At 42.7% G+C, this 23,388-nt stretch overlaps 1 protein-coding gene across 2 annotated transcripts in view; it reads right to left on the reverse strand.

Moving 5' to 3' along the window:
- Positions 1-18,754, reverse strand: part of HSPA12A (heat shock protein family A (Hsp70) member 12A) — a 51,849-nt gene extending 33,095 nt beyond the window's left edge. The window contains exons 1-4 of one of the 2 annotated variants that reach the window (XM_056495130.1): positions 18,588-18,754; positions 6,973-7,124; positions 5,126-5,211; positions 3,131-3,255 (exon numbers count right to left, since the gene is read on the reverse strand). In XM_056495130.1, the coding sequence (XP_056351105.1) occupies positions 3,131-3,255; positions 5,126-5,211; positions 6,973-6,988 (227 nt within the window). In that variant the 5' untranslated portion in view covers positions 6,989-7,124; positions 18,588-18,754. Of the gene's footprint in view, positions 1-3,130; positions 3,259-5,125; positions 5,212-6,972; positions 7,125-18,587 lie in introns of both variants that reach the window. The other variant, XM_056495129.1, reaches the window with a different exon arrangement.
- Between the last annotated feature and the right edge of the window lie 4,634 nt (positions 18,755-23,388).

Genomic DNA, 23,388 nt, shown 5'->3' on the forward strand with positions numbered 1-23,388 from the left:
ACAGAACCAAGGTAGATTTCCTTCAAATGCAGACATATGAGTTCCTAGGCTAATATAAAGTGGAGTATCTGAACAGAAATATAAACAACATAGACCTGTTTATAGCCACAGAGCATCTAACTGTATACTAGAAGTGAAAACAGAGACAAGAAAGTCTGAGGAAGGAAGCACAAGGTTATAGGAAGGTTAGAGAAATGCCCTTACTTGCATTTCAATCTGGCTAAAACAGACCTAAGAGTGGCTTGTGCAGAGTGATGAGAATTTGATCCAGAGCTGCAGCACCAGAGTCAAGGAAATGAAACACTGGGGTCATCAAAATGCAGTTGAATGCCACCAGAAGTGTGTATATGCAGAAAAAAGTGTGTCTCTCCCAAAAATTACAGTCAAACAGGGAAGAGAGGGAAAGGAGTAAAACCTAAAGGCTGAAGTTGCACTGGAAAGAGACCACATTCTCCCTCCTTCCAAAGACATACTGCAATTTGTTTCACAGCCACATGCATTTTTTAATTTATTCTTCTCCATTTGTGAAATACTCCCATTCAGTTGGATGCTATCTAGTCACAGCCAAAACATCTGTAACTTCATGTAAGTGCATACAACACAAGAGGAGCTTTTCAGAACTGTGTAATATCTCATGTATTCCCTCCAAGTGAGAGGTTATTAACCTGTTGTACAGCAGCAAATTTTCCATGTGGCTCTGGCACTGTGCTGCTCACTGAAGTGCTGAGCTCATGGCCAGGCAGCTCAGATCCCTTTACCCCAGTCTCAAGTTATGCTGCAAACAGCACTCACTGTAACACATTCACTCTGCAAAAAGAATCTGAGCCACAGCTACCTGTAACAGAGGCTCAGGGCAACTAGCAAGAGCTGTCAGTATTACCTAAAACTGATAAAACAGTAACCAGTGTTTTCCAATTAAAGTGAAGTCATTCACTGAACATTTACAAACCCACACCCAACTCCAAACATGCCGAGATGACTGAGGCCACTCACACATTTAAAGATAAATATATGCTTAAAGAACTTTGGTCAGTCAATGCTTATAAACTATCTTTTTTTTTTTTTTTCTTTTTTAGCACTGGGCATCACAGTAAATAAACACACAAAGTCAAAACCATGACTTTGCTCCTAATTTCACATTAATCATGGCACTGCTGGCACTACACTCCTCACTCTTTTCCAAAGCAGGACCTCCTAAATAAACCCATCTCACCCTTTTAGAGAAAAGCAGCTTTGTTAAAAGGCAGAAATCTAAGTATCTGGAAAGGATCAACACTAAGGAGGGAAGGTGGAAAAAATGTTAGGAAGTAGAGAGGACCATGCATCACTGGCATGCTTTATTTTAATGTAAACATTCTCGAGTGCCGGTGGGAAGTTACATTTACTCTGCTGAAATATTTGTAAGTTATCCTACATGTAAGCCTCATTATATACAGAGTCTGAGCCCCTTAATACCTTCTGAACTACTGAAGACTTAGCTTAATAAATATACCATTCTTTTAATTGAATGTCATTATTTCATTAGTATTAATATATAAATATAAATAAAAATATGACATATATTACTTGATAAGTCAGTTTCAATTATATCTTGCCAAAATTCTTCCCAGATAGAAATATCTATTTTTAAAAAATTTAAATAATTCTTGGTATTAAAATATTTTCCATTGCTTGAAATACCTGTTGGAAATATGAATACACCCCTCCAGAAAAAAAAAGTAGTTGGAAACACACAAAGTAATTTATTTCATTTCTTTCAACACTAGTGTCTCACATCACAGCTACATAGTCTGAAATCACAGTCATGCTGCCTTTACTGCATAAGGAAGAAAATGTCATGTTTTGAACCACAAGTAACACAATGTCAATTGAGATTTGGAATATACTCTCAGCACCTGGATTTCAGTGTCCCAGTGACTGACAGAGGAAGACTGATAAGGAGAAGGGATTTCCCCAGGGAAGGAGAATCTAATCTGTAATGTGAATCCAGCAGCAAAACCAAGTCCTAAGGTAAAACTTGAGTCCAAGGCACTTGAAGGACTTCCCCAGAAACAACAGTGATTCCACACAGTAAAATCTCCAGCATTTATAGGAACAACACTGAGTTGTTCTAAACACAATTTAAGCTTGCTCAGATACAGCTTCAGAGATGTCCTCCCTCATTCCATCAACTTCTTTGAGAACTTTAATTAATTACTTGCTGCCAAAAGAGAGTAAGAGTAGATAAATGTGGGGTCCAACTTAAAGCTGCACTCTGAGAGGCGTCTGAGACAGAACACAGGGTGTGTCCTTTGGCTTCAGCCTTGTGCACCTTCCTGTGCTGCTCAGAGAACAAGAGATGGCTGAAATGCAGAGAAGACCTGGAAAGCATTACTTGTTCATCCTGCAACTGGATGGCAGAATACCATTTCTAAATTTATTTTCCTTTAGACAGTATTTTAAATCTCTCAGCTGCATGAGTTTGCAGCCACACCAACTATGCAGGCTGACTGCACAATCAATAGTGTCTGCTGGGATTTAGGGAGCTGCATTCAGCTACCACCTCTGCTTGGAAAGAATGCAGTATATCACACTGGACTGCAGCAAATCAGGCTTTTAGACCTTTTCTTCTCAGAAGTACCTACTTCTGCAACAGCAACATTGTTTAGAGGAACATCTATGGCTGAGCTTCCCATATATACTTTTTATGTCTAAAATAATCTGTATCTTGCTCTTATTACAATATAGCCATTTTAAATATACTTTCATAAGAATTGAATATGTTTTAAGTTATAAATAACTTTTTCAAAAAGACTATAAAATATTATAGCAATGGTTTGTAGGGCAAACATTTTTCAGGTCTGAGATAAGGGCATGCTGACTTAACTCTTCTCCCTGAATAATTCTGAATACTCAGATTCCTCCTTTTACTCTGTCATCCTGTAAACTCAGCAAAATGAGAGAGAGGATGTGCTACTAAAGCAAACCAGAATACAATAAGATGCAACAAAAATTCATAACCATGAGAAATCTGCACACTGTGGTAATGCCAGACAAATCCAGACAGTTCAGGCTCCTGCAGAAATTATCTATGGCTACTGCAGGCAAGCCATGCTATCAGAGTCACAAACTACTGCATTGCAGCCCTTACCTCATTACATGAATACATTCTGGCTCCTTGGTGAAGCTGTAGGCGTAGCCACTGGATGTTGTGCCAAAATCAATAGCCACAACAACAAGAAATAACTGTTCTACAGCATCGTCTGCATCAGAGTCCTTCTGTTAAACAGCAGAAGCAAAATAGACACAGGGTCACTGGTCAGAATCATTGCAACCTGTCAAAGTTTTGCTCTGCAAGACCTGCATATCTCTTCAGAGAAAATAAGGACTTCCCTTAATTTGCCTTTGTGACCAAAGTTGATACCAGAAAACTGCACATTCCTATAGAACTGAAAATTCAATAAATGACTCAACATATATGCCAGAGTCTTTCATACATAATTTTCTAATCAAAGCTTCCTTCATACTCATTTTTTGAATACTTCCTTTCCTGTATTATTAAAACTTATGGGTTTGGGGCTGGATTTTGCTGGCTTTTTTCTTAAACTTATCAACTGAAAAATATGTCAATCAATGTGATATATTTGGAACTTGGTGGTTTTAGGAGTTAACTATATCATAAGTAAATGATATGAAATACTAATACATGAAATACTATTATCACTCAAAAATAATGGAGACAAACCCACCCAAAATACAGCAATAAGTTTTATATTCCATGTTATAAAGAATTTATATAACACCTCTTTAGCCAGCACTACGTGCTGCATTAGTCTTGCCTGTGCTGGAATGTGGGAAGCTGCTCAGCTGTTCATCAAATTATGAATTTTAATCCTTCTCCCTGCCTTTCACCTGAAATCCTGCATTCCCTGAGAAGCACAGTCAAGGGCAGTATGCTCTAGACCCTTCACCAGCCTTGCTGCCCTAAATCCACCAGGGCTGCTCAGCCTGTACCCCCAGAAACCTTGAAACAATTGTTATCCTTCACAGAGGAGCTGCACATGGTCTCACTTTATGGGCACTGTTCCACCACAGCCCTCACAGATCTGTGTTAATTCCACACCTTCCACATTTCTACTATATCCCTACATTTTCCAAGATCACTCCATATATCTGCTACTTGAAATGGAAAAAAAAAAACAAACAAGTTTTGGTCTCCAATCATAAAAGACTTGTTTGGATTCTCCTAATAAAGTTTTTCAGCTAGGACAGTGTCTTCCTCAAAGAGTTTAAGGAGCAAATCTAACTGAAATATGATGTAATTCATCAGTCTGACAGAAGTAAAAGAGGAATTTCAAGAGCATATAGAGAAAGAAGGGAATAAGAGCCAAAAACTAAGAGAGAGAGCACTGAAAATCCTGGAGATGGGTTTTTGCACAATTCTGAACTAGAACCAGAAAGCTAAGGCAGAAGGCTGACAAGGATAAAAATGTGTTCTGAAAACAATCCCTTGCAAAAACATGAAATACACTGTGCATATACTGTGTTACAAATCATACAGGTGATCTTAAAAACGGGTGGGACTTAGTTTTAATAGGAGTTTATCAACAAAATTTGCATTAAGTACAAGAAATTAAAACACACTACCTATGGGACATGCTCTTGGTTTTAAAAGCTTACAGAAATGGCTCTTTTCCTTAAGTAATAAAACCAGCTAGTTCTATTTTGAGCTTCTACCTCTCTCTCAGAGCAGATTCTTTTCTCTGAGAAGTTGGGTTTTACTGTTGAGCATCCTATATATCTTTTTTTTTTCTGAAAGGAAGAAGACTTTTCAGGAGCTGCCTAAACAAATCAATGATAAAGACAGGGACAGACCTTGGGAACCCTGAGGATCAAGAAGCCCCCTGTGTTTGATATAAAAATATGCAGGAGCAAGTCTAACATCAAAACCCAAGGAAACATCAAAGCCTAAGGAAAGGAATCAGAGCTCTGTCAACTCCAGTGTACCAAAATCTCACCTAATACTATGGATAGCATGAAGGGGATCAGTATGGAGGAAATGGCTACTCTAAAGAAGCTCTGTCCCACGGAAGAGGCAGGAGGAGGCAATGTAAGCACGCAGTGATGTTTGCAGTGCATTTCTTACCGCAATGTGTGATGGAGACAGTGGAGTTATTCCAGGGTCTCCCAAACTTTTGGCTGGTGATGAGTAAGCAGATGTGGAAACTGCATCTAAAAGGAAACAAACACCCATCAGTGTCAGCAAGCAGAATGAGTAAATACAACAGTTACTTTCATACTGCTACACTGTTTTCCAGTTGTAAAGAATCTGCTAAAACTCAAAGCAGATTCCACAGCTGCCATCCAAAACACGTTTTGCCTTTAAAGCATGCTAAGACACAACTGCTCTTTCGGTTTTAAAATGTTTGTCTGACCTTCATGATTATTACCATTCTTTTATTACATTGTCATGTACAATCTTAAAAGTATTCCTAAGTATATTCCAAAATCATAGTTGGTACAAGCAACTTGAACATCACACACTGCCTGGGATTTAAATATATGAATGCAGAAGCTAAACACAAGCTATGAGATCCAAAAAGACAGACTCATTTACAAGAAAAAGAGTTGAGAGCAATTGGAGAAAGCAGGAGGAGTAAGCTGCAATTTGTCCACCCTGAGCCTTTATTCTGAAACTTTCCCAATACTGTCTCTGTTTTTATCCTTCACTACACTCTGCACTGGAACATCTTGCAGCTGTTAATACTACTGCAGGACAGAATCCAGCTGGGAAAAAGGAAAGCATTATTAACAAGTCATCAAAGAAATATTTCTACCCAGCATACAATACTAAAACTTAATTTAAAGGCACAGACCAAATGAGTGACAAATACTGTAATGCACTATTTTTATTTTTCATTCTTTTGTTTATATAGTTGATGATAGAAAAGGAAATGGCTTAAAACAATTAAGCACTGATTGCTTAGATGGTTTGATACATAATCTGTACTCTTATGAAGAATGCAACAGTTTATCAAAATAGAATGTAGAAAAGGTACCACACATCCTGTTCATGCTCATAACCCTCTCCTGCAAAATTCAAGCCCTGAGCACTTACTGAATTCTCTTCCACAGAATGCAAGCTATAATTAGATGTAAAGCAGAATGATGTAATAGGCCTCTGAACATTAATATTAATAATTAAATAATAAGTAATACATGTCAGTGTATTTTTATCACTTACTTGGATGCATCACACATTTATTCATAGCATGTAGTTCCTAGACATGACTGACAATTCAGAGCATCACTCCAAGATGACATTGGAGCTGCTCTCCAAGACCTTAGCATTACATAGGGAAGGATTGTAATCAAATATGTGTTGTTTCCCAGGGAAGATTCAAAGACCCTGCAGTGGGCAAACATGAGATAATTCACAGGAAAAAAAAAATCTTCCTCCAAATCTTAATATTGGTCTTGTAACTTCATTTATTTCTTGAAGTTATAATATGCATGTTCAGCCTGATTTTCAGTAGCATTTTCAGAAGCACAGTATTTGCATTTTCTACATAAGTTCTCCAGGAATATATTAAGTTATTCCTCTTGCAGTGAAGTACAAAAAGTCACAGGTCAAATGCGACAAGCACAGAATCTGCTGGGTTCATTAAGATATCTTTGGAACAGATGCTGTTACCAGCCTCCTTTGTGCAATTTTTGCCTTTTAATTTTTGCACCAGCAACATGCTATTTTAGAATTGAAGAACAGTATTTCAACACAGAAAATTAAAGAAAATTACTAACAAAATACATTCCTTGCATCTTGCTGTCATCCCTGGCTGGGCTTCCTGAGCAGACCAGGACATTGCAACACTGACTCAGCACCTTTGCAAACCAGCACTTTACCCACAGTTAGAGGCTGATCTGAAGCACAAAATGTAGACACCAAACCACATGTTTTCAGTGTTTCACTCTGCCACCAATTCTTCTGGTTACCTGTTTCGGCACTCATGTTTCAGAGATGTGCTGGAGCAGGTCCAGAGGAGATCAGAGATGATCAGAGGGCTGGAGCACCTCTGCTCTGGAGACAGGCTGGGAGAGAAGGCTCCAGGGAGACCTCAGAGCACCTTCCAGGACCTACAGGGAGCCTACAAAAGAGTCAGAGAGGGGCATTTTACAAGGGCATGTAATGGCAGCACAAAGGGTAAGGGCTGTAAAATGAAAAAGAGCAGATTTCCATTAGACATCAGGATGAAATTCTGCACTGTGACAGTGCAGATGCACCAGCACAGGTTGCCAGAGGAGATGTGGCTGCCCCATCCCTGCAGGTGCTCAAAGCCAGGCTGGATGGGGCTTGGAGCAGCCTGGGGTAGTGGAAGGTTTCCCTGCCTATGGCAGGGGGCTGAAACAAGGTGATCTTCAAGGTCCTTTTTAACCCCCCCAAACTATTCTGTGTTTCTAAGATGCATTTTCCAACCTGTCTTGAGTTATCAGCATTGAAAAGTTATTTATATCTCTGTGTGCAACTCAGAAAATTCTGTGTGACAGGACACACATTTTTATATCTCAGAGAGCAGTGAATAAATATCCAGAGCAACACTGCCATGCATCCAATAAAGCCACTAACTTGGGTGGTATCCTACCAAAAATTGATCCAAGTTAATTAATAAATAAGACCCTTCCAAACTCAAGACCATCCTGCACTGCATTTATGGCTCCTCCTGCAAACAGCTGGCTAAATAAAATAATTCTACAATGCATCCTGGATCCAATGCCAAAACTTCTCAACAGGGAGTGGAATGACTGCTAAAAGCAAATGAAATTAGGATATTTGTAACATTATACTATCTATCCCATCTGAAGGTGTTAAAATATATTTGTCCATGTGGGAGTTTTTGTATTTTGTTGAGTTAGTGTTTCTGTGGTGAAAAAAATGTGCATGTGTAACAATTTTTACAGCTGTGTTCTGAAGAGCAGTAAATGCATGGATATTCCAGGATATTTAAAAATCCCTTATCTCTAAAGCACTGTGTTCATCTGATAGAAACAAAAGCATCTGTTCCAAGCCAGAAAATGGAAATGGGTTGCAAGGAACCTGATTTGCAATCATGAAAATGAAAAATGATGCCCAGACTGACCTGGATAGGATCAGGGTATGTGGAACAGCTCTTAAAAGCAGAATGACTTAGAATGACTTATTATGGCTTCTGCAACAAAAAACCATAATCAACTAATGTTCTACATAGCTCAAGTTCCAGTTTTATCTCCATGTTTACTAAGGATCTTTATCTCTGTCAAACTACATGCTATGACAAAAACACAGATAAACAGTATGCATGAAATAAACATTTAAATTCTTGCCAATTTACACACCAAATTAAATGGAGGAACCTGATTTAGAATCCAAATTAAATAAGTCTTCAAACATACCAGTATTTAAAATAATCTTTTTCCAAATATGATGCAAACTTCTTGAATAAAAATTCTTATATTTGCTTCTGATATGAATATTAAACTGGACTATGGCTTGGGTAATTTCAATAAATGTGTATAGACTAAATTTGAACTGGCTTTAGTCCTAACCTAAGCAATTGCCAAAGAACACCTTGTGTACTTTTAAGGTGATCAGAAGCTGAAGGTTCCCATTTTCAGACTTTGAAGGTTTTTTAAACAATTCAAGGGGCCCTGGTTTTCAGATTCCCAAACAATTACAGAATTGGTGAAATTATGAGATCAGAAGATATTGTATTAATAATGAAATCATGTCCATTATCACATTAGCTCCAATTGCTGGTTTAGCAGATTTAATTTAAATTATTCCTTCTTTTCATCTAAACAGATGCAAGAGTTTCTTTTCTGTGGTTTCCTGCAATGCCTAATCTGTTTAGTTCTTTCAGTTTCTCAGTAAATGATCAGCAACATTGTAGATTTTGACAAAATGCAATGAAGGATTAACCTTTAAGTGTCAAAGAATGCAGACTAAAAGCAAAGTCCAGAACATGTATAAAAACTTTGCTGAGGCAGTGTGGATATTTCAGTGATTGTGTGTTCAGCTGAATCTGATTTTCTGACAGATGTGAAGAGCAGGACCAAGCTCATTATTTAATTATATCAGTTAATGGCAGCTGGAAGGCCATCAGTCTGTTCTAAATACTTGAGAGTCCCTATCCAGGACTGGATAAATGAACTTTAGGGAACTACTAAAAAAGCCAGACATTGACCAATACAGTCCCAGATAATCAAGTCGCCCTTAAAGAAGGGTGACTACTGGACCTCCCAGTCACAAGCCACTAAAGGGTACTCAAACAAACAAAAAAATTCAGCAGCCACTCAAAATCTTCTCTTTTCTATTAAATATTTCATCTGTATATAATTCAGCTACATAAGGCATCAGTAAAATTTTCTGCTTCACATATAATGGAACTTGTTCATTTCCCCAGTGAAGCAGATGCCAGAGCAGTGGATTCTCTCTGAAAGAAGGTTCCCTGCAACCCAAATCCATAAACAATGGATAGGCTAAAGTGGGCTTTTCTCCAGTTAGAATTTATCAGGACAAGTAAATCAGGAACCTGGGAATCAGGGAGTGGGGCTCTGCAGCATAATGCCCAGAAATGCTGTCACACCAGGGAAGGAGGGACATCTCTGAACGTGCCTCCTGCCACCAGTTCTGTGTATGGAAAAGAAACACCTTTTTAAGGAAGAAGAATAAGGATTCAAGCCCCAAGTCTGCCATCAGAAACCATTTCAGGCACACTCTGCACTACTTTAGAGGGATGGCCACAAAAGCAAAGGCTTCACCAGAGAAGTTGCACTTTCCAAACCCTCCCAGACCTCACTCCCATGTGACTGGATCTCTCTCCTACAGCTGTTTCACAAATCAAAGAAAAAGCAAAGGAGCATCACTGTGTTATCATCTCTGTAAGAACATGCCTGAACACCAGTGAGTATGTTACATCCCAATCAACACAAGTTAATTTCTATTTCTATCCTGACAGAGTGCCACAAACCCAACAAAAACTCTGCCCACAGTTTTCTGAATCAACAACAGGATCAATACCCTTCCCCATTTCAGATCACAGTTCCAATATTTTAATAAGTGCTTTCACAATACAGACACCAGTGGGTCCCAGCACAGCCTTTTCCAGGCTCTCCCAAACTCCCAGCTCAGAATGGCTGCAGGACACCACCCTGGCTCAAAAGGAAAGCTGCAGTAACTCCTTGATTTGTGTAATGCACATCCACTGTTCCAAATGCCAAATCATCTGAGTGCTCAGCAATCTGTAGGCTGATGAACCAGGTGCACAGGGGAAGATGGAATGCATTAGACCTACTAAAAATGTCACTATTGCAGCTGATCTTTGTGGCTCCAATAAATCCATGTTAACTGAATTCACCATGAACACACAGAATATTTCACAAATCAAACACTTGCACATATCATCTCTGGCCATTTTTTACATGGGTATAGAGTAGCCATCAGGCAACAAAAGAATGGAATAAACCCATTACTTTTCATTCAAAAGATTATAACCTTTTGAGCATCAAAATAATTTTGACACAAGCAAACCTTCCTAATGATGTTAGCACAAGAAAATAAGGGTTTACCATATTGCTATTAGCTGGCAACTGCTGCACCAATGAAAAAAACCTTATTCAGCTTTTCCTGTTGCTGAGATTTTCCTTTGCATTAAGCACAAAATGTCAGAGCTTCCAAATGTAATGTGACAACCTAGAGCATTTTACTGTAAATACAAAGATGGCATTTTAAAATAATTACACAACAATAAAAAAAGAGATGGGTGGAAGGAAATAAAAAAATCTTAAAACATTTTTATGCATAATAAAAAGATCCCATATTTCATATCAGAAGAACCTTCTGTTTCTTCTGAAACCAATGGCACCACTGTTATGACCATCAGTGGAATCAGAGTTCTTTGTTTTAAAATGCCAGTAGGCATCCAGCTGGTTTGCTGAAGACTGCAACACACTTCTCTCCCATGAATACAGCCATAGCTAATCTCTGATACAAATCCAAGTTTCCTGATACTCTTTCATAATATCTGGTCCCCTGAAGAACTGGAGTGCATTGCACTGATACCAATTAGAGCACAAGGATTTCCTAAGGAAAAAAAAAAAATCTCCCAATACTTTGCATAGAATTCTAAAAATAAGACATGTTTGTCATTACAACTTTGACCCTTTCCATTCATTGCTTTTATATTGTCTCCCACCACGATTATGCTTTGACTGGAGGAATTACATTTTTACTACACTATGAATGCTTTCTAAGGCAATTTTAAGATTTTACCATTATCGTTAAGAGTATTAAAAACCAACCCCAGTTTCATCCCATCACTCACTCTGTGGCCAATATTCATTTTCCTGAGCCTCAGACTAAAAGATGCCACCAATTTTCTGTGAACTTAATTTGAGATGAAAGAAACACGCGAGAACTCACAATAACCTTCTGAAAATGCCACATGGGTTATGTTCACTTCTCCTCTATTTGACAGGACACAGGCTAAACAACTTTACCTACATTTGATCTGACCTCACTAATGGCTGGTAAGATGGACTAAAGCTGAGCAATCACACTTCCCTGCACACCAGGTCTGTGATGCCCCAGCTTGTCCTCACCAACAGCTAAGTCTGCCTTCAACTCAAACCCTTCCACCATCTACACCATAAGGTCTCAAATCCAGCTCCACCCTGAATGACCTGAGAGTTTTCCAGCTTCTGTGATCAGTCAGCTCCCTTTTCCCTCCCATTTCCTTCCCCATCCCCTGACGTGATTCCAGTGTGCTTGAAACCTGCACAACTCCAGAGTTTGGGGTTAGGGGAACTCACCAGCAGTGCCCTGCAGTGATCCCTCTCTTCCCACATTCCAGCTCTTCCATAGCCATGCACTACTGCCAGGAGAGAACTCTGATCCTGGTTTACCTGTTGCAAAAGGCAGGCTACATGTTGTGATAAAGGTGATCAAAATATTACAGCTCTAAACGCCTGTTCTACTACAAGTTTCTATTTAAGAACCACCTCAAGATGCAATTGTATCCTGAAAAGAATGCAGTCCTACCTTTCTCATTCAAGATATTCAAAGGAATATTATTCAAAAAACAAGAATCACTGTTCAGCTATTCAGGCTATGCATCCAGTACACAGGAATAAGAACATTTGGGGGGCATTTGTTTACTTAGAAGGCAAAAAGGTTATTTAGTTTTCAAACATTCCTAGATTCAAACAGTATCTTGCAATGCATCAAGCTGGAAGAATGTAGTGACACCTTTTTCTTAAAACATGAATTGGAAAAAAATTTGAATATGTTTGTCTTCATTTTGACAATCTTCTGGAAGGCTTAACATGATTCACACATTTTCAGAGCCTTGACAAGAGAAAACCAACCACTCTCATCAATTCACAGGAAAAAAAAGGATAAGCAGGGGGCAGGGTAAAAAGAAATGCCCAACTATAACAGCCATTACTTGTAGTAGTCAGCTTGAGTGATGCTGTATATAAATCTCCTCATATTCTTCAAGGCTATTAAACCCATTTTTGTTCAAAGATGGAAAAAGAATAGAATAGTAACTGTGACAAAACTGCAAAAATCGGTATCACATTTGACAAGTCATTAGCAAAGTCATCTGTGAAACCATAGTCTATGGTTATTGATTTAGCTTCTGAGCAACACTGCATTGCTATATCAAAAAACAGATTTTCTTTCTTTTTATTAGATGGTCTTGAAAACACATAGTTACCAGCTTAAAGAAAAAATACCTTATGAGAAAAGAAGAAATTACCTGATTAGTATTAGTGGAGGAGATCACAAAATCATGCCATCACCAACCAAAATCCACTTCCAGAGGTTTTTATACCAACACCCATCAGGGCTGCATTCAAAAGCCACGATGGTGCATCCACAGAGACCACAGTGACCAGCCAGAAAACCAACTGCAAATTTCCACTGCCATGGTGACAAGCCCCTGGCACAACCTTCAAAGGAGTTCCTGTGGCTAAAATCATAACAGGAGCATAGGTGAGTAAGAAGAGAGCTCCTACAAAAGGCTGATTTTTGAATGCAGCATGTCCACAGTGACAATGCTGAAAGCTTTTGTAAATGGCATGCCCTGCCGTTCTGATTGCTGCGAGTGCTCTGCTCAGGTATCCATGGAAACTTGAGAAATAGATGTTAAATTTGTTGGATCTGCTTGGCACCAGGGAATGGGACTAGCTGCCAGTCAGCCCAGTCTAACCACAGGTATTTTGATCTTTAATCATGGAGAAGGCATCAAGAGTCCTCAAACGATGATGAAACCCACCCGTGTGAAATGGTCACATTTCTAAAATAATGACAAAATGAGGAGGCAAGGATGCACTGAAGAACTTTTATTTTAATGGTGTTATTACCACTTGAGAGAGAAAAATATCCCAATCCCTGAAATGAGGAAAGAGATACCCAAATATTCACTCTTCCAACCCCACAGGGAACAGGACAAAAGAGAATTTTGGATACAAATGCACAGAACCTCATAGGTACAGGTGGACATGGAGTACTCAGGACTGTAAAACCCTTTAAAAGAAACTGCTTCAACCCTAGAAACTGGTCCTGGATAACACTGAGAACTAGGGACATATCCAGAAATGGTCAAACTGAAGTTGTGTTCCCAGATCATTCCCTCTGGGAGAAGGAAGTAGCAAAGGGAGAGTCATTTATCTCTGCTTCCTTCCCCAAGGAAACTTGTGCAGGTCAGGCAGGTTCCTGCAATAGGAACTGATTTTCTTCAGAGAGAAAATGTGGATTAACCCTCTTAGACGGCATGGAATTGCTATTATTGAACTACACTCACATCCACACTTTTTTGGACTCCAACTGGTAATGATTACTAGAAATCTCTCTCAGTATTCCTCAGAAAGTGCATCTGCAGAGCACAGCCTGAGAGTGTTGAGTTAAAAGCTGAAAGCAAAATCCCCTCCAGGTCTCCCATTCTTGCAAATGTAGGTGCCCTTGGAACTGATCCATGTGCCCAGAGTGTGTAAATGTGTAACAGAGCTCCGGATCTGGGCCAGGGAGCACCCAGTGACTCAGAGGGAGCGGAGAGCAGTGAGCCAGGGCTGGGGAGCACCAGCACAGCTCACAAAGCCACTCTGCTGCCCTTGACACACCCTCCTGCAGTCCTGAGTGAAGAACAAAGGCATCCTAGGCTTTCTGGCCATCATAATCTGAGGAGTTTCATTTATTTATTTGCTTACTTCTTAGAACTGAATGTGTTTTCCTCTTCATTTACATGAAAACGTTTTTCAAATCCCTCTGAGACAGCCTTTGAAGGAATTTCCTGTTTTAATACTGATTACTGACACAGATCACCACTGCCATACCAATTTTAAAACACTGCAAAGTCACTGTTTTAATAGCAGTTATGGCAAAATTTTAAACTTGCATTTATTTATTTTATATTTATGTCACTGTGATTCTTAACAGCACAGCATATTTTAAATAATGAGAGCTATGGAATGTTCTTTCAATATCAAAAATGTGCAGATAGGCTGCAATGACCCAGCAGCCAGGACACTTGTCACAGTGAGGAAGATGAAGCCTGCAGAGCTGTCACAGGCACTTCAGATCACCAAGGCTCAGCCTTGGCAGCAGCACTCCCTCAGTGCAACACCAACATCTGTGACCTTACAGCACCAAACAGCTGCAGTCTCTGCAGAGGAACATCTGTGCAGCAAGTGTGCCATTTACAGCCACGCCAATGGACTCCAGAGCTCAGCCCTGAAACAGACTCCAGGTCCTCCTGGCACCTCTCTCACCACTGCCAAACACCAACCTGGAGCTTCACCCATCCGTGTTTTCAACCAGTCAGGCTGTGTAAGAGAAACGTGACAAGTGCTATACAGAAACTGAGTCATTATGTAAGAATTCATCTATGGATAGACAAAGATTTCACTAAAGCTGCATAAGGAAAATAACAACAGCTAGTTCATGTAAGGAAAATTTAAAAAAAAAAGGAGCAGATGCCAACTCCCCAAAAAGGTCATGTTGCTTCATACCAAATTAAGGTCATGACTGTTCTCATTCTCCTAATTGAAAGTAGCATTGTTTGCGTGCATTGTTTTTTATTCTTTTCACATTCTCCATTAGCATTTACTGGGAGCCAGCAGAGCTTTTTTAAATATGAAAAAAAAAGCCAGTTTGCTTCTTCACAATACCTACAGACTAAAACAGCCACGGGGAGAAGTTTCTACAACCATAAATGGTGTGCTCTCTGAAGTCAAATACTTGTGAAATCCCATCTGACACATTGTCAAAAGGCAGAACCAATTCAGGTATGGAAAATTGACACAATGGGACACTTTTAATACTATTGTTTCAAAGTAAGAAGTATATTCTTAAGATTTTTTTTTTTAAGAAAGGGATGGTTGCTTTGTGCATTTATAGAGAGAACAGGTGAAATCATAGTAGATGGGAGCAAAAATGAATTAATCCCCTGGAACATCTTAAAAGAATAAGCAACTGGAAATTGAAAAATATTTGACCAGATCTGTAACTTTAAAAGGAAAAAATAAAAGAAATCCAGACTTAATTGCAACAGCAGATACGATGTCCAGAAGGGGCCTAAAAAATTCCAACAGCATTGCCATGAAAGTGGAGAAGTTGGCCAGGGCAGGTCGCATCAACTCAACCAACAAAAGAAGCATTTGGCAGAAAAAAAGCACAAGATGAGACACCAGTCAAGTCCCATACGACTCCAACCACCACTGACAGTCAGAAAGCAAAATATATCCTAAACCTTGACATGTCCATGAAGGGATCAGGTCTTTTACAGCCGAGGCAGCATTCTGGTCCTGCTGCACAGAACTGGCCTCCCAGAGGCTGCTTGGACTTGAGCTGACATCCAAGGCTGCAGCATCCTCTTCCAGCTCCTGCTGACAGTTGCATCTGACAGAAACCCTGGTTACTCCCTGTAGACCAGGATAAACCCCCTTTACTGCTGCAGAAATGCATCAGCTGAAAATGCCTCTGGACAGAACAGACCTCTTGGGGCCTCTCTACAGCTGACTGAAGCTTTGGGGAGACTTTGCAGGTACAGAGCAGGGCAGATCTGTTGAACACCAACTGCTGTCCCCATGGGAATGAACTAAACACTCAGGTTGAAAGCTTACAGGGTGCCTATCCTAAAGGAAAACTTGTCAGCTCAACCAGCATTACCCCATTACAAGCCAAAGGCTTTAAAAATGCCAAAAATCAGTATAATTAGAGGCTTTACATGCAGTAGCTCCTGGGTATGAACAATTTCACTAACCAAGCTGCAGATACCGCAGTGCTGTGCTAAGTGAAGCTATAAAGATGATGGGCAGGCACTGCACACAGCATTCAGCTGTTTTACATACAGACATTTCTTTTACACATTGTACTGTGCTGCAAGAAGTGGCTGCAGCCTCAATACTGTCAATAGAACACGCACTAAATCACAGTTTATCCCTGAAGCCCTTTTTTTCCTCTGACAGCCTCAGCATACCAGTGCATGGAAAGAACATAAAGATTTCTGGCATCACAAATCATTGCTGTGCTAGCTGGTCTTCTGTCTTCTAAGCAAATCCCTCCTGCACAGATTCTCCCTGTGTCAAAAGTTACTTCATTTCAGTATTGCATTGCACCAACCTTGCAACTTGGCAGAAAACCAAATGTGATACCCTGTCATCTGAAAGACAAATGAACCTGTCAGTCTATTCTCCCCTTTGTCAGCTGCATGCTAGAAAATTGTTACAGGTTACTTCAAACCAAACAGACATTTGAGAATTCTTCTAGGAAACAGAGAAAACATTTAGATGTGGTGACAGGGAAGAACCCAACAGAACCCAATCCTGAAGATTCTACTAGTTTCTAAGTAGCACTTTCTGCTTTAGTTTGGGGTTTCTTAATGGACACTTTGATTCTTTTATTCCACTTACGCTGAAATCAGGCTGTATCACTCAAAATGTTCCCCAAATCCTACTATAATCAAACTTAACCTTTTAAGTTTCCCCATACATTTCTGCCAGCACCGTTGGCTCAGCATTACAGTTTCCTCAAGCCTTTGCAGCATACGGTGAGGAAGAAGGCAAGAGAGATCGAATGAAATCAGGCTGAGTCTGCATTTCCCTGGGGTTATTCACCCAGATCATTTGTATCCTAGGAACCCTCTGCCCTCCCCCAGCTCCGTTCCCACACAAGGAGAGACCACCCGGTCCTGCAAAGGCTGTCTTGTTTTTACCAGGCACAGTATAACCCCAAACCCACAGCATCCTTGGTTCAGGCAAAGCAAGATTCAGCCCAGCTGAAGCCAAGTTTGTAGAATCGGGCACAAGAGTCCCCCTTAACGTGGTGAAACGGCACCGGTGGGGTTTCCCCCAGCCCTACACCCCGCCGGGAGCTCCCCGGTCCCCGGGGCTGCGCCAGGATGCTCAGGCAGCGCTCAGCCCACACAGCGCCGTCTCTCCCACCCGGCTGCCAGGTCTTTCTTTTCCGGTGCATCAGGCTTGTCGCTATACAGCGGTGCTGCCTCCATGTCAGCAGCAGCCCCTGAGCTCCGGTCCGAGCCCTCCTCCCTCTGGCCGCTGCTGGGAAAGGGACGGACCCCGACCCGGGGGAGCCCGGAGCCACAAAGGCCCGTCCGGCGGGGTTGCCGCGCCCGCCGCAGCGCCCGGCCCGGCCAGGGCGCCCGCCCCGCCTCGCCCCCGCCCGGCCGAGCCGCCGCATTGTTTTGTCACCTGGGTCCCCCCGCGGTGCGGCACCGGCTCCCCGGGGACCGCACGCGATGGAGGAGCGGCGGCGCTGCCCGGCGGGGCAAGCTCTGCATCCGGAATGAGCTCCGCACCGGAATGAGCTCCGCACCCGGCTGAGCTCCGCACCCGGCTGAGCTCCGCACCGGGCTGAGCTCCGCACCGGAATGAGCTCCGCACCGGGCTGAGCTCCGCACCGGGCTGAGCTCCGCACCGGAATGAGCTCCGCACCGGGCTGAGCTCCGCACCGGGCTGAGCTCCGCACCGGAATGAGCTCCGCACCGGGCTGAGCTCCGCATCCGAATGAGCTCCGCACCGGGCTGAGCTCCGCACCGGAGTGAGCTCCGCACCGGGCTGAGCTCCGCACCGGAATGAGCTCCGCACCGGGCTGAGCTCCGCACCGGGCTCAGCTCCACACCCGGCTGAGCTCCACACCGGGCTCAGCTCCACACCCGGCTGAGCTCCACACCGGGCTGAGCTCCGCACCGGGCTGAGCTCCGCATCCGAATGAGCTCCGCACCCGGCTGAGCTCCGCACCGGGCTGAGCTCCGCACCCGGCTGAGCTCCACACCCGGCTCAGCTCCGCACCGAGCCGCGCTCCGCACCGGGCTCAGCCCGCACCGAGCCGCCGCCTCCCGCCGCCGCAGCCGGCCCTGCCCTGGGGCATCCCCCGAGCCGCGGCACCGCGGGGCCCTGCCCCGCCCCGCCCCGCACGCCGGCCACAGCCGGGACATTGTCTGCCGCCTCCCGCCTCTCCCTGCTCCGGACGGGGCTCCTCCGGCTCCAGACGGTTTCCCCCGTAAGCCGCGCCCGCCGGCGGCAGCGCTCCTGCATTGCGGCGGGGCCCTCACCTGCGGCACCGCTCTCCCCTCCGGCATGGCCCGGTGCGGCCGCGCTCGCCGGGGCACGGGCCGGCGGCGGAGCTGCGCTGCCCGCCCCGGGGAGGCTCCGCTGCCTGCTCCAGTCCCCGCCCCGCTGCGCCTTCCTGCGGCCGGTGCGGAGCCAGGGGAAGAGGCTGCCCGGCGCTGACGGGCTTCCCGCGCCGGCTGCGGGCTGCGCCGCCCCTCCTCTGCCCGCCCGCTCCGCAGCCGCACAAGGAACGCACCGGCGGGGGGGCCAGGGGCGGCCCGGCCCCAGATGCGGATTTCACGGCCACTGAAGCGGAAAGCCCTCGGCGGTGACAGCCGGAGAAAGAGACCCCTCTCTGCGGCCGGAGGTGACACCCCGGCTCAGCCCTGCGCGCCAGCCAAGGGTGCTGGAGTCCTGCGGAGCCGGAGCGTGAGAAGGCTGCGAAGGTTACCGCAGCCGTTCCCCGGGCTGTCAGGGGACACTCAGAAATCATGCATCGCCCCGACGTCATGTTTTATGGGGTGGCTTGCACGGCACGGTGTTCTTTATATTTGAACTCTCCCGCATGGTTCTGCAGTGCTGTCAGGCCAAGAACTTCGTGTTCCCAGTGATTTTTAGCCATTTGTCTCCAGGACCTGGGAGAGAGACACCCTTACTGTCACTTGATCCATGATGAAGTTTAAGAGTTTTCCAAACTAAGTAAGAAGCCATTGCAAACACAAGAGAATAAAAATAAGGGTGGTATCCTCCCATGAGAAATCCTGAAGCCAGAAAAGGTTTTCTTCTTGTCCACTCGTGCTTCATGGTGTAATTCTCCTTTGCTTTCCAGCCTCAGCAGTGCTAGCATTTCACATGAAATAAACAAGGGCATTCACTGGGGGCACAGCCTCGGTTCCTTGCTGACTCCCGAGCTCAGGAGGTCACTGATATTCATAACAGTGTAAAATCCACCCAAAGTTCTCCCAAGTCCCCTCCCCAAAGCTGTTGCTCACACCAGGTGGGATCCCTGAGGACCAGGGAATTTAGAAGCAAAGCCCCTGGCACTGCAGGTGCTTACTCAGCACCTCCCTCCATTTGTTCCCTGGTTTCTTGCTCTCACGGCATTTTCCCTGTAAGCTTTATTGCCTCTGTGGACCCAAGGTGTGGCACAAAAGTTAAAGCTGTAAATTTCTTCACATCTGCACACCTGACTCAAAAGCCTTCACACTCTGTACACACTTAAAAGACTGTTCCACCCTGAAATCCACTGTCTCATCCAGGGAAAACGCAGATCTCATTTCTCCCACCTCCCAAAATCAGCTGCACAAAGGGATTTTCTGAACTGTTGAGGAGGAGAGAGGGAAGGAGCACGCTGGGATGGTGGGACAGCTGCTCATTCTGCTGCTCACATCGGAGTAACCTTCTATTCTTGGGGACACTCAGTACCATGGGGATCCCCCACACAACTTCCAAAGCCAAGAACAGGGCACTGGAATTGCCTCTCCCTGCTCTTCCCTCAGCTCCACGCCAGGCAACAAAAGGGAACATCTGGCCAAGAGTCGGCTTTAATTACCTATTCAGAGTCAGGCTGAATATTTATGCTGTCATTAAACAGCCTCGGAAATAAGAAACCAAACAACTCTAATACTTGGTTTCCTGACAAGAGACTTAAATAGCAGAAACTTTTGCTTCAGATTAAATGCACTTCAATAGCAATTAATGCTAGGCTTTAAACATGTATTGAGGTAATTAACAAAGGCAGAGGAAAAGAAAAGAAACAACCAAGAAACTCGTAAACATGTATCCAAATCCTATGCATTCTGGGAAAAAAACATATAGTACTCAGGCTAGTTTTTCATGGCCCCGCAAGCAACAAGACAACAAACAAAAATAACATTTACTGGGTGCAGACATCTTTCCGAATGCCACGGCAGTGACTACATTTTTCAATATCAAGCCAGGTTGCCTAAGTTACACACTCATCTGTAGGTGTTTTGAATAATGCAGAAGAATATTTGAAGGCATGTGACTGACTGCTAGTTTCAGAAATTAGGCCCTTTTCCAGAGAATTAGTATGTCCTTTTAAAACCTCATGGGATGAACCACATTTAAAAAAACAAAAAAAAAAAAAACAAAAGCAAACAAACCAAAAAAAACAAAAACCAAAAGCATTTGAAGTAAAATTAGATTCTCAATCTGAAATATAAAATTAAGAACTAAAGCCCCTTAAATTTAATTTTGTTTTATAAAGGCAAAAATAATAGAAAAATTAATTACAGAACAATAAAATATTGCTTTTTTTTTTTTTTTCTCTTTTCATCTCTCTCCCCCTTGGAAATGAAAAAAGTACATTTCATGTGAAAGAAAAACACTTCTTGAAAAGATCTCAAGTAAGCCTGCCCTGGGGCTGAAGAGGCTTCATTTTTGTTACTTACTCCATAGGAAGTTTGTCATTCTTATGGTCATTTTGCATGGTGGTTTGGAACCTGTGGTTTTAAACATTATCTTATAAGCATCACAGAAAAGGAGTCAAAATGTAAAAATGGATGGTCAGATTTTGAAAAGGATGTCACAAGTGGTCATCTGCATCCTCTGCACACCTGTCCTTACAAACCTTAGCTTGTCCCTTGCACAAGAGTCAATTTTAGAGTGGGTCTGTAAAGAATTTCTTTCCTTCTCTGGGAACTGACATCAGCTGTCTCAGTACACTACAGGGGAGTAGCAGCAGAAAGGAAGAATCTTTTTTGACCCTGAAACATCAAATTGCTTTTGTGTCAGGTACCAAGGCACCCATCAGTGCTCAACTCAAGCACCAGCTCAGTTGTTATGGTGTTACTCTGACTATGGAGAAAAGCACAATTTCTGCAGAAGCTTGGAGCAGTGTCTGCTGTTAATTCCCTCTTGCATCTGCTTGGGAATGAGCACCTCTCAGGAGCAATCCAGAAGTGATTTAATACACTGTACTCTTTGTCTGCAGCCTAGGTGATCCCCAGAAAGCTGCAGCCTCCAACCATTCCATTCATCACGCAAAGGGTTCAGATACATTGGCAGAAGCTGACAGTACAAGAAAAATAGCTGCTGAATAGCCCTGATTTTAGCAGAGCCACCACATGCAGGTTATCCATTAGCATCAATAAAAATTTCATGAGAGAATTGGAGATCACCACAGTGTCCTCTCAGGGCCATTCCCACACGTAAGAGCTGCACAAAACTGTCTGGCCAGTGAAAAGAGCTATGTGCTTCTCACTCCTGAACACAAGAGTAAGTGAGGCACTGATGGGGTAGCACTGAGAATCAGTGAGCTGGAGACACCAGGCACAGAGATCTGGAAGAAATGCAATTATTTGAATATTGTTTTCAATGCACCTGGCATCAAGATGTACAGAATTATCACACACAGAAACCAGTGAGCCACTGAAACCCAACACCCAGTTCAGTACTGGCACCAGGGAGAGCTGAATCTTCAAATAAACTACATTTAAAACAAAAGAACAGAAAGCAGGTAAGCATGCTTTGCATCTTGGCAGCTCAGCAACCCCTCATCAAGCACTGTGTTCATCTGCTCAATTAAAATTCCTGGAGTAATGGTTTCTGACTCCAAAATTTCCTCTTATATAGTTTCTGGAGCATTATTAAACATACAATACCTGTTTTTTGTTTGTCACCTGTATAACTGCTATTGCAGTCTCCTCCTTCATTCCAACTGTTCAATTTTTCATCTTTACAGCACTTTAACCTCTCCAGTTCTGCTTATTCCTGGGATAAAAACTTAGAAATTATTTTTATTACAGAGCCAACTGTCAATCTGTTGATCTAGATGCAATTTTATCTTCCCCCTCCCTAAAAACAGCCTTTTATTTTAATACTCAAGAAATCTCTATAAAGAACGAAAAACTGTTCATCACTGTCACAGCCTTTCAATAAAGATTATTATTCTGCATGATGGAACATGAAGGATTCCTTCAAGAGGAGCAGGCTATATAATTTTCACCCATCTTTTATACATTTCTCCTTCCAACATCTGTTGGAAGTGTATCACTCTGGAAACACTGCCTGCAAAGAATACTTCAGCATTTCTCAGCAAGATGGTTTTTCAGGAAAACTGTTGGGCTGCAGACACTGAGAATGTGCTGTACTCAAAGATCTCTGGCTCACTTACTTATTTCAAGAGTACTTTCAAGTATGACAGTCCTTACACTGTCTGGGTGTGACCAGCACTCCCAAAATATGAGTGTTCTAGAGTCTTCTCATGGACCCTGTGGTCTGTGGTAGCTGCTGTGTGCACAGAACTGAAAGATCAGTCCCAAAAATCTCCACTCAGACTGGTCCTGAGCACCATTTTTATCTCCCTCTACCTTGTATTAAAGCCAAAGCAAAACAAACAAACAAACAAACAAACAAAAAAACAAACCCCACACAAACCTCAAACAAGCAAACAAAATCCCAGAAGTAACAGATTTATTATATAACAACGTTGTCACCCCATCATCTATTACTCTCCAAACATGCACCCATCCATATACAGTAAAAAATGCTGTTCTGTCAAGGCATTTTTAAAATATCAACCAGATTGTCTATCCATATTGGCTTGTTTCACCATTCATTTCTCATCACTCTAAAAGAAACAAAGCTCTAAATGCATCAAACAATTAACTTAGTTTTGTGAGATGGCTCCTGTGAACATGAACACTGCTTAAGGAAGTGATGAGCATGCTGCCTCCCACTGAAGTCAATAAAAATGGCAGATGGCTCAGCCACCTCTGAAACCAAGGAACTGCAGTTGGGTAGGACAAAATTCTGCAAAATCATCTGCCTACTTTATGC

Source organism: Oenanthe melanoleuca, chromosome 6 (assembly GCF_029582105.1).
Source record: "Oenanthe melanoleuca isolate GR-GAL-2019-014 chromosome 6, OMel1.0, whole genome shotgun sequence".
NCBI classification, from domain to species: Eukaryota; Metazoa; Chordata; class Aves; order Passeriformes; family Muscicapidae; genus Oenanthe; species Oenanthe melanoleuca.